The 15,012-nt window shown below is 35.2% G+C and overlaps 1 protein-coding gene across 7 annotated transcripts in view; it reads right to left on the bottom strand.

Annotated features, from left to right (window-relative positions):
* The window catches only part of PPP1R9A (protein phosphatase 1 regulatory subunit 9A), a 339,158-nt gene that overhangs the window by 132,423 nt on the left and 191,723 nt on the right, over nt 1–15,012 (bottom strand). For all 7 annotated transcript variants that reach the window (XM_055589752.1, XM_055589751.1, XM_055589754.1 and 4 more), the window contains exon 5: nt 1,392–1,496. In XM_055589752.1, the coding sequence (XP_055445727.1) occupies nt 1,392–1,496 (105 nt within the window). The remainder of the gene's footprint in view (nt 1–1,391; nt 1,497–15,012) is intronic.

Here is a 15,012-nt window from a genome sequence, read left to right as displayed (position 1 = left end):
GAGGTAAAGATGAAGACAGATTAAAGAAGGGAGAAACTGAAATCATGAGACAATTAAGAAGCCATTTGCCATCTGTACAAGGCTTGAAATGAGTACAAAATTATGAAGGGAAAAAAAGGGGTGGCTATGAGTCTATGTAACTACAAACTTTTTTCCAACTGAGAAATGTTCTTATAAGTTGAACATATTTCTTACTTATTTCACTTTAACTTTACTGCAAAACATAATGAGCAGCTTCAAAACCAAGTTCTACCCTGACACAGAAAAGCGCTGTCTAAAGAACAGACGGCAATTCTGCAGAGACAATCGCATTTACTGAGGGACCCGCCCATGCAGCTCCAAATTTTCCCTGCACTCTTTCTCATTATTTTACATGCTTTTCTTAGGATGATGCGTATTCTTGAATCATTGACATAGCACCCACAGAAGTCATTTAGGCTAACATTCCCTACATCATTAAAGGATGTTTCCAATTGAAAAAGTCTACATTATAAAATGTAAACCTGTGCTTGTGCAACATAAAATATGCTGTAATAAAATCCTGTTACTCTCTTTATAGCAATATTAACTCATCAATATTTTCAGAATATTTGGCAGTTTCATTTTGAAGATAACACTAAAATACATTCATAATTATACACAGTAAATAATGTCCCCTCACATGCTTCTTTATAGGACTTATGGAAAAGGATAAGGCATAAGCAATACTACATTACAAAATAAGTACCCTGCGACCAAAATTAAAAGTTATTAAAACCTTGACTTTAGTCGGCACAGAACTACTTTATTTGTTTTCCAGACTATAAATTTTAGGACATCAGGGCTGGATATAAATTTAAGGTTCCAAATAATGCATAGTCTATCTTATTAAGTTGGAAAAGTTATAGTTTATCAAAGATTAGTCTTGCCATTCTTTAAAACAAGAAAGAGATTTGAAAATGCATTTATCAACCTTAAATCATTCCACCTACTTGTCTTAAGTAACATGTATCACTGGATATATGTATAATCATTTCAATTTACTGCATAACTGATTTTATTGAAGGGATCTGGGGCCTAAATTCATATTTACTGAGAAATTCTATCTTCCTTGAAATTATTGCTATATTAGTGATGGAAAACACTAACACAGCTCAGCAATTAACCATACTGATACTGTATATTTCATATCTTCATGTCTTTCTAGAATATTATTAATATAATTTTTAGTCTTATTAACTTACATGAACTAATCACAATAAAGAAGGAAAAATTTTAAACTAAAGACAAGTTTTTAGTATTTAGATAAAATTCTTCTGGTAATTACATATATTTATAGGTACAATTAGAGAGAAAACTAAAATTCAACAAATTATCAAGTAATCAACATGTATATATCTCAAGCCACATACCTGACATTGCCCTTGGTGTTTCTTAGAACTGTTGCAGCAAAATTCTGCGTGACACCCACCAAGCTGATTCCATCCACTTCCACAATCTGGTCATTGACTTGTATTCTTTGGGAAAAGGGAAAAAATTACCCACAATTAGTTTTATTGATAATATATTCCCACTAGCAAAAAATGAGTTGACAAAATATTTGATTTTTAAGATACTCTTACTGATTCAAAATTTATCTCCAAGCCCCAGATCTTTGTCAAAGGTTTTTATCTATTTGGGAGCTCAAACCATTTCATTAAAAAAAAATTTCATGAACCCTAGAAAGGAAAAAGCCCTTTGAAATCTTGACCAGTGAGTTTTTGTGTTTCTTGGATTACGTAACTTGTTCCTAAGGTTGCAGAACTGAAGCTACAAGTTCTCTGTGCTGTAGGAACTGAGAGAAGCCATGATTTCACTATGTGAGTACAAAGTATGTTCCTAATTTAGAAAGGTCTTAATAAATTGAATTATAAAGCTTCTGAAATTAAAGGAGTGATAATCTAATTGGTTCATAGAGAACAGTAATCACTTTCATAAATTTTATTTTCTAGTATCTAATGAGAGTTTCAATGTACTAGACATTTAAGAAAAAAATCCTTCTTGGAGATTCTGCTAGAAGCTTAGAAGTTTTTTCATATGAGACCAAGGTCATGTAATAAAAGTGAAAAAGTGAATCTTTGGATGAATAAGACTAATTTAATAATTTTGGTTTAAAGTAACAGTGGAAAAGACCGTGATGCTGGGAAAGATTGAAGGTAAAAGGAGAAGAGGGCAGCAGAGGATAAGATGGTTAGAGCGCATCATCAACTCAATGAACATGAATTTGAGCAAACTCTGGAATGTTTTACAGTCCACAGGGTCACAAACAGTCAGACACAATTTAGCAACTGAATAACAACAACAAAGTTTTCTCCATGATTTTATAAAGGTGTGGCTTTATATTTTCATGAGACTAGTTAATCTGAACTTCCTAAAATTCTGAGACAATGACAAGATAGATTAACAATATTCCTACGTAAAGTTTAAAAAGGAAAATATATATATATAAAAGTATGTTTAACAAAACTGAATCATAATACTAACAAACTTTTATATCAATAGTAATTATGTTTTATAGAGTGCCAGCTTAAAACATGCTTTCCAAGATTCTTAGTTATTTCTAAAATCTTGGTCATGATGCTTTTAAAATACACAACTCTCCTTGTGTTAAAGAATGTGCTTATTGTGGCATATTAAGATGTAAAAATAGTATAATGGCTATTTTATAGAATATTTGGGGAATGAGACGCTGGGCCTGGGGAGCTGGGAAAACTGAGTTGAGAGACTAGGAAATGGATGCCAGACCAGGCTGGCTGTTTTATTTTTCTTTATTTTTTCAATTTGGTATATTAATAATTTTTATTGCTTCAAATCCTCAACAATGCCTAGAAGAGTATTCATTCTGACAGTAATTGCTAACAAAGGATGGATTTCCTGTTTGTCACCAAACTAACACTGTTCATTTGTCTATGTACCATTTCAACCAGTTTTACCAAAATAGGAAAAAGAAAAGTTTATGGCTTTTTTTGTCTTTTACTCCTAAAGTAAGAAATCTCCAAAGAAACTTCTAAAAATTTATCATTCAGTTATTAATAATAAAAATGTAATAAATTATCATGGCATCTGGTCCCATCACTTCATCGGAAATAGATGGGAAAACAGTGGAAACAGTGTCAGACTTTATTTTGGGGGCTTCAAAATCACTGCAGATGGTGACTGCAGCCATGAAATTAAAAGATGCTTACTCCTTGGAAGGAAAGTTATGACCAACCTAGATAGCATATTCAAAAGCAGAGACATTACTTTGCCAACAAAGGTCCGTCTAGTCAAGGCTATGGTTTTTCCAGTGGTCATGTATGGATGTGAGAGTTGGACTGTGAAGAAGGCTGAGCACCAAAGAATTGATGCTTTTGAACTGTGGTGTTGGAGAAGACTCTTGAGAGTCCCTTGGACTGCAAGGAGATCCAACCAGTCCATTCTAGAGGAGATCAGTCCTGGGTGTTCTTTGGAAGGACTGATGCTAAAGCTGAAACTCCAATACTTTGGCCACCTCATGCCAAGAGTTGACTCATTGGAAAAGACTCTGATGCTGGGAGGGATTGGGGGCAGGAGCAGAGGGGACGACAGAGGATGAGATGGCTGGATGGCATCACCGGCTCAATAGACATGAGTTTGAGTGAACTCCGGGAGATGGTGATGGACAGGGAGGCCTGGCGTGCTGCAGTTCATGGGGTCGCAGAGAGCTGGACACAACTGAGCGACTGAACTGAACTGATAGTATAGTATAGTGGCTACAGAAAATGCTATTTGCTGGTCTGCTAAATTATTTACGTATGACAGGTGATTATTACCAACTTCCAAGCTACCAGTGAGGGTTGTTACTAGAAGTCAGTTAAGTAGGCAACAAGTTAAATTTTAAATGGATAATTAAGACTATGGTAACAGCAACAATGAAAGAAAAAATAAAATCATGTAAATAAGGTTTTGGAAGGAATTTTTGTTTTTTAAGAAAAAGAACAGCAGGCTAGTCCAAATGTATCAGCCTGTTTTAGCATATGAAAGAACATAATGATGATCAAAACTTGAATGTGTATAGCAAGTTGATGAAGGTCTAAAGACATAATTTTTATTTGCCTTGGTGTATACGATCTGGGGCCAAAAAGACACTATAAATTGTGCTGCATTTTGACAAAACTTTCTCAGTTTTAAAGGACTATTCAAAAGATAATTTAAAAAGAATGTAATCTTCTACTACTAGAGTTACATAGAATGAGTCAATTCCTTTTTCTATGATAGCCCTTCATGTATTTGAAAAATGCTTTTATGCTCCTCTATTTAGGGGTAAAGGATGAGAAGGACACTGGAGAAACTAAAGTCATGAGAGAGTTAAGAAGTCATGCGTAATCTGTCTGTACAAAGTTTGAAATGATAAAAGCACAAAATTATGAATGAAAGTTCCTTTTACATCACATTCTCATCAGCATTGTACATATTTTAGATTTTGGCCATTCGACTAGGTGTCCAGTAGTATTTCTCACTGTTTTAATTTGCAATAATTCACAGATTGGAAGAAAATTTTTATGTATCATATATCTTACTTGGGGCTGGTATCTAGACTATTATAAAGAATAGTTACAACCCAATAATAAAATGACAATCCAACTTAAAAGTAAGTCAGATATAGAAAGAAAAATACCATATGATCTCACTTACATGGGGAATCTAAAAAACAAACAAACAAACAAAAACCACAAGCTCATAGATACAGAGACAGACAGATGACTGCCATAGATGGGGCTGGGGGATGGGCAGAATGGGAAAGGGGATCAAAAGATACAGTCTTCCTGCTATAAAATGAGTCATGGGGATATAATGTACAATGTGGTGACTACAGTTAATAATACTGTATTGCATATTTGAAAGTTGTCGAGAGTAGATCTTAAACATCCTCATCACAAGAAAAACATTTTTATAACTATATCTGGTGATGGCATATTAACTAGACTTCTTGAGGTGATCATTTCACAATGTATGTAAATATCAAATCATTATGTTGTATACCTGAAACTAATATAATGTTATATGTCAATTATAGCTCAATTTAAAAAAATGAGCAAAGGGTCTGAATAGGCATTTCTCCAAAGAAGAAACACAGAAGGCAAATAAGCATATGTAAAAGGTGCTCAACACCATTAGTCATCAGGGGACTACAAATCAAAACTGAAGCAAGATACCTCTTCACAGTGACTAAGATGACTATGCTCAAAAGACAGATAGTACCCAAACTAACACAGCACTGCTAATCAACTACACTACAGTACATATATTAAGAAAAAGACAGATGGTAACTTTAAATGGAGCATAACCTATAAAGATATTCATTCACTGTGTTGTACACCCAAAATTAATATCATATTGTAAGTCAACTATAATTGAATTAAAAAAAAATAACAAGAAGTCTTCATGAGATGTGGAGACACTGTAATCCACATACATTACTGGTAACACTATAAGCATCTAGCAGTTTTCCAAAGGGTTAAACACAGAGTAACCATATGAGTCAGAAATTCCACCCCTGACTATATACTCAAGAGAAATGAAAACCTGTTCACACAAAATTTGCACATGAATATTCAAAGCAACATTATTCATAATAGCCCAAAAGTAGAAACAACCCAAATATCCATCCATTGGTGCCAGAATAAACAAAATATGAAATATGCATTCAATAGAATATTATTTGGAAATGAAATGTGATAGATGCTACAACATGAATAAACCTTGAAAACATTATACTAGTGAAAAAAGCCAGTCACAGAAGATCACATGCTCTATGATTCCACTCATATACAATGTCTAGAAGAAGCAAATCTCTACATAAAGTTGACGGAGGGAGGAGGGGAAAGCTGCGTTTCTCAAATCTGCACAAAAGTATAATATAAGCTGCCAGAGGCCTGACCATACTGGACAGGATCGTCTAGGGCACGGGTTCTCAAACTGCCTAACTGCAATGGGACAATGGAGTCATTCTGAAAATTAAAAATTCCTCAAGTTGTACCTCCTGCAAAATTCTCATTCAGAAGATACAGAGTAAAGTACAGGACAGACATTTTTTTTTTTTCTCAATTTTGTCTATTATAAATAAGTTACCATATAAGTCTTTATGTAGACATACATTTTCATTTCTGTTGGAAATTACCAACAAGTAGAATTGCTGGCTTGAAAGGTTAAGTATATGCTTAAAAGAACTGCCAAACTATTTTCCTAAGTGCCTGTAAAATGTTATGTTCCCACAAGCTATGTGTGAGTGTTCCATTTCTCCATAGCCTTGCTAACATTTTACATTGTCAGCATTCTCAACTTTAGCCATTCTAGTAGGTATGGTATCTCACTGCAGTTTTTATCTGTATTCTCTAAGGACTAATGATGTTGAACAAATATTCATATGCTATCGAACATTCATATATTTTTCTCTTTGAAACAACTACACAAATCTTTCATTTGTATTTTTCAAATACAATTATTTTTATTTGTGGGTTTTTTGTTACCGAGTTTTAAGTTTTCTTCACACCCTTGACACAAATCCTCACATGAATGTTTAACAAATATTTTCTTCTTGTCTATATAGATTCCCTTTATCACTTCATAACCATGCCTCTTAAAGAACAAAAGCTTTTATTTTAATAAAGTTCACTTTTTTCTTTAATGCTCCATGCTTTGTGTCCTGTCTCAAAAATCTTTGCTTAATGGTAGGACACAAATACTTTCACCTATGTATTCTCTTAGTTTTTCATGGAACTCTGATGCCAAGATCTATAATTTTGACTTAATCTGTATATGGTATAAGATAAGGTTTGTTGTTTACTTGTTTTATTTTTCCATATGGAAATCTAATTTTTAAAAAATTTTATTTTATGTTGGAGTATAGTGGATTAACAGTGTTGTGTTAGTTTCAGGTGTACGGCAAGGTGATTCAACTATACACACATATACATGTACCTATTCTTTTTCAAATTCTTTTGCCATTTAGGTTATTACAGAATATTGGATATCTAATCCTTATAGCACTGTTTGTAGAAAAGATTATACATTTTATCACAGAATTAGTATAGCACTTTAATTGATAGTCAACTGACTATATCTGTTTCAGTCTATTCTTACTTTCTTTTCTACTCCACTGATCTCTGTTTCAATTTTTATACCAATATCATATGGCCTTGGTTACAGAAATTTTGTACTAAGTCTTGAAAAAAATCAGGTAAGGTCGGTCCTCTAACTTTATTCTTTTACAGAATTGATATTCTAGGTCCATTATGTTTCTATATGCATTCTGGAACCAGCTAGTTGATTTCTATCCCTAAAAATAGAAGACTCCTAAGATTTTTATTGGATTTCTTTGAAACTATACATCAGAACGAGGACATCTGACATCGTTTCTGGTTTTGTAAATATGGAGTTGTTTGCTACCAAGGTCTGGACTCTATAGGTCAGGTCATCCATCTTCCTTATTCATTCTTAATGTTCACCATGCTTCCAAGATGGGAGGCTAGGCCTGGGTAGAGGTTAGAAATGGATATTCTGTTTGAAAGCGCAAGTTGCTTGATTGTGTCCAAGCAAAAAGGAGAGAAGAATCAAATCAACAAAATTAGAAATGAAAAAGGAGAGGATACAACAGACAATGCAGAAATACAAAGGATTATAAGGGACTATTATGAACAACTGTATGGCAATAAAATGGATAACCTGGAAGAAATGGACAGATTCTTAGAAAAGTTCAGTCTTCCAAGACTGAACCAGGAAGAAGTAAAAATTATGAACAACCCAATTAGAAGCACTGAAATTGAAGCTGTGATCAAACATCTCCCCCAAAACAAAAGCCCAGGACCAGATGGCATCACAGGACAATTCTATCAAACATTTAGAGAAGAACTAATGCCTATCCTTCTAAAACTCTTTCTAAAAATTGCAGAGGAAGGAACATTTCCAAACTCATTCTAAGAGGCCACCATCACCCTGATACCAAAACTGGACAAAGACAACACACAAAAAAGAAAACTACAGGCCAATGTCACTGATGAACATAGATGCAAAAATCCTCAACAGAATTTCAGCAAAGAGAATTCAGCAACACATCAAAAAGCTCATACACCATGAGCAAGCTGGGTTTGTTCCAGGGATGCAAGGATTCTTCAATGTACACAAATCAATTGATGTGATACACCATATTAACAAATTGAAAGATAAAAACCATATGATCATCTCAATAGATGCAGAAAAAGCCTTGGACAAAATTCAGTACCCATTTATGATTAAAACTCTTCACAAAATGGGCATAGAAGGGACCTACATCAACATAGCAAAGGCCATATATGATAAGCCTACAGCAAACGTTATTCTCAATGGTGAAAAACTGAAAGCATTCCCCCTAAGATCAGGAACAAGACAAGGGTGTCCACTTTCACCACTATTATTCAACATAGTTCTGGAAGTCCTAGCTACAGCCATCAGTGAAGGAAAAGAAATAAAAGGGATCCAGATCAGAAAAGAAGAAGTAAAGTTCTCACTGTTTGCAGATGACATGATATTATACATAGAAAACCCTAAAGATAGTATCAGAAAATTACTAGAGCTAATCAGTGAATACAGCAAAGTTGCAGGATACAAAATCAATGCACAGAAATCACTTGCATTTCTATATACTAACAAGGAAAAATCAGAAAGAGAAATTAAGGAATTAATTCCATTCACCATTCTAAGAAAAAGAATTAAATATCTAGGAATAAACTTACCTCAGGAAACAAAAGAACTGTACACAGAAAACTATAAGACACTAATGAAAGAAATCAAAGACAACAGAAACAGATGGAGAGATATCCCATGTTCCTAGGTAGGAAGAATCAATATTGTGAAAATGACAATACTACCAAACACAATCTACAGATTCAGTGAGATCCCTATCAAATTAGCAATGGCAGCTTTCACAGAACTGGAACAAAAAATTTCACAATTCATATGGAAACACAAAAGACCCCGAATAGCCAAAGCAGTCCTGAGAAAGAAGAATGGAGCTGGAGGAATTAACCTTCCTGACTTCAGATTATACTACAAAGCTACAGTCATCAAGACAGTATGGTACTGCCAAAAAAAAAAAACAACACAGAAATATAGACCAACAGAACAAGATGGAAAGCCCAGAAGCAAACCCATGCACCTATGGGTACCTTATTTTTGACAAGAGGCATACAATGGGACAAAGACAGCCTCTTCAAGAGGCTGGGAAAACTGGACAGCTACATGTAAAAGAATGAAATTAGAACACTTCCTAACACCATACACAAAGATAAACTCAAAATGGATTAAAGACCTAAACGCAAGACCAGAAACTATAAAACTCTTAAACATAGGCAGAACACTTGATGACATAAATCAAAGCAAGATCCTCTATGACCCACCTCCTAGAGTAATGGAAATAAAAACAACAGTAAACAAGTGGGACTTGATTAAACTTAAAAGCTTGTGCACAGCAAAGGAAACTATAAGCCAGGTGAAAAGACAACCCTCAGAATGGGAGAAAATAATAGCAAATGAAACAACTGACAAAGGATTAATTTCCAAAATATACATACAACTCAAATCAAAAAGTGGGAAAAAGACTTAAACAGACATTTCTCCAAAGAAGACATACAGATGCCTATCAAATGCATGAAAAGATGCTCAACATCGCTCATTATTAGAGAAATGCAAATCAAAACTACAATGAGGTATCACCTCACACTGGTCAGAATGGCCATCATCAAAAAGTCTACAAACAATAATGCTGGAGAGGACGTGGAGCAAAGGGAATGCTCTTGCACTGTTGGTGGGAATGTACATTGATACAGCCTCTATGGAAGACAGTATGGAGATTCCTTAAAATACTAGGAATAAAACCACTATACAACCCAGCAATCCCACTCTTATGTATATATCCTGAGGAAACCAAGGTTGAAAAATATACATGTATCCCATTGTTCATTGTAGCACTATTGACAATAGCTAGAACATGGAAGCAACCTAGATATCCATGGACAGATGAATGGATAAAGAAGTTAAAGAATGGATAAAGAAGTGGTACATATATAACTGACACAATATACACAATGGAATATTACTCAGCCATAAAATGAAATGCATTTGAGTCAGTTCTAATAACACATATATATGGAAACTACCAAAATGTTACTGAAGAATTTATTTACAGGGCAACAGTGGAGAAACAGACATAGAGAATAGACTTATGCATGCGGGGAGAGGGAGGAGAGGGTGAGATGTATGGAAAGAGTAACATGGAAACTTACATTACCACATGTAAAATAGATGGCCAACAGGAATTTGCTCTATGGCTCAGGAAACTCAAACAAGGGCTCCGTATCAACCTACAGTGGTGGGATGGCGAGGGAAATGGGAGGGAGGTTCAAAAGGGAGGGGATATGTGTATACCTATGACCGACTTGATGCACATGAGTTTGAGTGAATTCCGGGAGTTGGTGATGGACAGGGAGGCCTGGCGTGCTGTTATTCATGGGTCGCAAAGAGTCGGACACAACTGAGCGACTGAACTGAACTGAACTGATGGCTGATTCATGTTGAGGTTTCACAGAAAACAACAAAATTTTGTAAAGCAATTATCCTTCAATTAATAAATTAAAACAGTGGGAAAAAAGAAGAATATGAGGGACATCCTAAAAAAATATATATATACACAAGACAGTATGATATTAATGGGGCAAAATGAAAAAACAAAATATGAATAGGAAGTTTACATCTAAAGCCACGAAAAACAGAATAAACATAGAAAACAGCATGTTTGGATCAAAGAAAAGAGAAATTCAACTTCTTTTATGATAAATTTTAGATAATCAAAAGACACATGTGAAATAAATGAGTAAGTTCTACATGCACCAAGACTGGGATACAAATTTGGGAGTAATTTATATAGAGTCATTTAAAAAAATGACTTGAATACCAAAATGAGTTCAAGATGCTCCCCTTGGAAGAGAAGCATTCTTTCAATGCGGGGTGAAAATAGGAGGATCTATACTGAAGGAGAACCTGGAAAGTCTCTTTCCCTCTCCTTCTCTCTCTCTCTCTGTGTCTCACACACACATACACACACACACAAACACACACACCAATAAAAACAAACAAACAAAAATCAAGGAAAGGGACATGGATCTCATTGAAATGAATGACTATAATGACACTGAGAAGTTTAAGATAAGGCCTAAGAAATGTTACTTGGATGTCTCAAAAAGGAGGTAAATAATTTTAAAGCAATAAATTTGCTAGAAAATTAAGGCTAGAAACTAAATACAGAATTTTACAGTCTTGTTTAAAGTTTCACTTTAATTCTATTATATTTGATCATTTTTTGTTATCAGAGTGGGAAAACAGGAGAAAGTTCACTATAGTTAAGAAGTCGAATCAGCGACATGGACCACTTATTTGTAGAAATTAGCACTAATAGAACAGATGATAACACAGTAGTAAAAAAGGCAACAGGAAAAAAGCACACTGAAAATAGTTTCTAGAAAAAGGAAGAAATATAAATTGTTTTAAGTAAACAACTTAAAAACAAGAAAGTATCAAGTTCTTCAAAATTTTATGACACAATACTCAGTCTTAATGAGGGTGCAGGAGACTTATCTAGGGCTTGCTAGGTGGTGCAGCAGTAAAGAACCTGCCTGCCAATGCAGGAGACGCACAAGACGTGGGTCAATTCCTGGGTCGGGAGGATCCCCTGGAGTAGAAAATGGCAACCCACTGCAGTATTCTCACCTGGAGAATCCCATGGACAGAGGAGCCTGGAGGGCACAGTCCACAGGGGTCACAAAGGGTCAGATATAACTAAGAGCACACACACACACACACATACACACAGACTACTCTGACACCGCTGGGGAGCATATATTGAACAACCTTTCTTAAAGGCAGGTTAGCAACGTATTTCTGCAACATTTAAAGTGCAATTTACTTTGACATAGTAACTCTGCTTCAAGGAAGTACTTTCAAAAAATTTCATGTGAAATGTGGTGGATTCATTTTGATATTTGGCAAAACTAATACAGTTATGTAAAGTTTAAAAATAAAATAAAATTAAATAAATTAAAAAAAAAAAACTGCCAAAAAAAAAAAATTTCAGAGACATTCACAATGATTTTTACATAAAAATGCTAACCTGATCAACATCTTGAATAATACACTACTATAACAATATGTGGGCTTCCCTCGTGGTTCAGCTGGTAAAGAATCTGTCTGCAATGCAGGAGACTGGGGTTCAATCCCTGGGTCAGGAAGATCCCCTGGAAAAAGAAATGGTAATCCACTCCAGTATTCTTGTCTGTTGAATGTCATGGACAGAGGAGCCTGGTGGGCCACAGTCCATCGGGTTGCAAGAGTCAGACACAGCTTAGTGACTAAACAACAGCAATATGTAAATAGTTTACATATACAAGGACTTCGCTGATGGCTCAGACAGTAAGGCGTCTGCCTGCAATGCAGGAGACCCAGCTTCGATCCCTGGGTTGGGAAGATCCTCTGGAGAAGGAAATGGCAACCCACTTCACTACTCTTGCATGGAAAATCCCATGGACAGAGGAGCCTGGTAGGCTATAGTCCATGGGGTCACAAAGAGTCGGACACGATTGAGCAACTTCACTTTCACTTACATATATAATACTATGGCATAATATGTCTTTAAAGTCTGTTGTAGAAAAAGTATTTAATATGTGATATACTATTTGAGCACAGGCTCTGGAATAAGATATCCTAAGTTCACAGCTAGGCTCTGCCACTTACTTGCTATGACTATATAAGAGGAGCCATTGCTTATTTATATGTAAAACAAAAATAACAGTAATTTCATGTATTTAATCAAAGCTATTAGTGAGATTAAAAAGGTACAAAACATAAAGAACACAGCACACTGCCTGACATATAATAAGCACTCAACAAATATTGTTTTGATGAATAAAATGTATGAAAATGCATAAAGCTATATATTCAACTGCTCTTAATTCTATAAGAAAGTAAACCTAGGCATATGCACAGAAAAAACTATGGAAGGAAATTTGCCAGCAAGATTTTAAGGGTGGTCAACTCTACATTGTGGGATTATATGAGATCTTTATTTTCTTCTTTACACTTTCTATACTTTCCAAATTTTTAACCATAAACACGTATTACATTTATAACTTTAAAATGTTCTCTAAAATTAGCACATGCTTATTTGACAAGTGATGATGGCATTTTACAGTGACTGTAGAAATAGTCTAAAAAGTTTTGCTCTAGAAGCTGGGCTGGAGGAAGCACAAGCTGGAATCAAGATTGCCTGGAGAAATATCAATAATCTCAGATATGCAGATGACACCACCCTTTATGGCAGAAAGTGAAGAAGAACTAAAGAGACTCTTGATGAAAGTGAAAAAGGAGAGTGAAAAGGTTGGTTTAAAGTTCAACATTCAGAAAACTAAGATCATGGCATCCGGTCCCATCACTTCATGGCAAATAGATGGGGAAACAGTGGCTGACTTTATTTTTTCTGGGCTCCAAAATCACTGCAGATGGTGACTGCAGTCATGAAATTAAAAGACGCTTACTCCTTGGAAGGAAAGTTATGACCCACCTAGACAGCATATTAAAAAGCAGAGACATTACTTTGCCAACAAAGGTCCATCTAGTCAAGGCTATGGTTTTTCCAGTGGTCATGTATGGATGTGAGAGTTGGAATATGAAGAAAGCTGAGCATCAAAGAATTGATGGTTTTGAACTGTGGTGTTGGAGAAGACTCTTGAGAGTCCCTTGGACTGCAAGGAGATCCAACCAGTCCATTCTAAAGGAGATCAGTCCTGAGTGTTCATTGGAAGGAGTGATACTAAAGCTGGCCACCTGATGTGAAGAGCTGATTCATTTGAAAAGACCCTGATGCTGGGAAAGATTGAGGGCAGGAGGAGAAGGGGATGACAGAGGATGAGATGGCTGGATGGCATCACCGACTCGATAGACATGGGTTTGGGTGAATTCTGGGAGTTGGTGATGGACAGGGAGGCCTGGCGTGCTACGGTTCATGGGGTCACAAAGAGTTGGACACAACTGAGCGACTGAACTAAACTGAACTGAAGGATTATAGTCACTTGTTCTTTATTAAAGATGCAAATGTGAATAACCATAAATAACTAGACTAAAAGTTCTGGACTCAAAAATCTATAACTGATAACCCAAATCCAACAAGACATTTTCTCAAAATGTACAGGACAGGGTAATTCATACAAATGGTTTTGCGCTCTTGTTTTACAACAAATTTCACAATGCTTATCAAATATTATAAATTTAAGCATAAAATAAACAATATTTATTATTTATATTATAGCAATTCCTAATTGTCTTAATTCATCTGTGTAGGCATCCTTATGTTCATGCACACCCAAGAACCTAAAATGAGAAAATACATCTGGAAAAAGCTATAAATGGACAAAAAATGCCTGTCAACCTAGAATCCTATACACAGAGAAAATATATTTTAAAAAATCAAAGGTGAAACAAAGGCTTATTCAGATATACAAAGCTGAAAGAATTCATCACCAGCAGATCTGGTGATAAAATGGTAAAGGACATCCCTCAGGCAGAAGAAAAGTGATACTAAGTGGAAATACATATTTCACAAAGGAATAAAGAACACTGGAAACAGAAGACAGTAGAGCTATAAAGCATTCCGGCAACACGAAGAGTGGCAACAGATATTTGGCTGGATTTGCTCTCCAAATTCAGAGACCAGTGTAAGAAAGAGGCATCTCACAATTAAAACGCAGGTCTCTGATCCTACATAATTCTTCCTGTCTGCCTTAATACAGAGAGCATTAAGGAGATAAAGAGAGCTCAATATTATTTGATTATTATTTTCATTAAAAGGGTATTGATTTAAATTTTTTTCACATTTCAAAGTGATATTCATTAAAGAAAGGATCTAAAAATCTGATACACAATTAAAACAAGAAAATTAAAGCCACCTTTAAATTA

The sequence above is a fragment of the Bubalus kerabau genome, chromosome 8 (genome assembly GCF_029407905.1).
Source record: "Bubalus kerabau isolate K-KA32 ecotype Philippines breed swamp buffalo chromosome 8, PCC_UOA_SB_1v2, whole genome shotgun sequence".
In the NCBI taxonomy this organism is placed as follows: Eukaryota; Metazoa; Chordata; class Mammalia; order Artiodactyla; family Bovidae; genus Bubalus; species Bubalus kerabau.
This window is presented reverse-complemented; position numbering and strand designations above follow the sequence as displayed.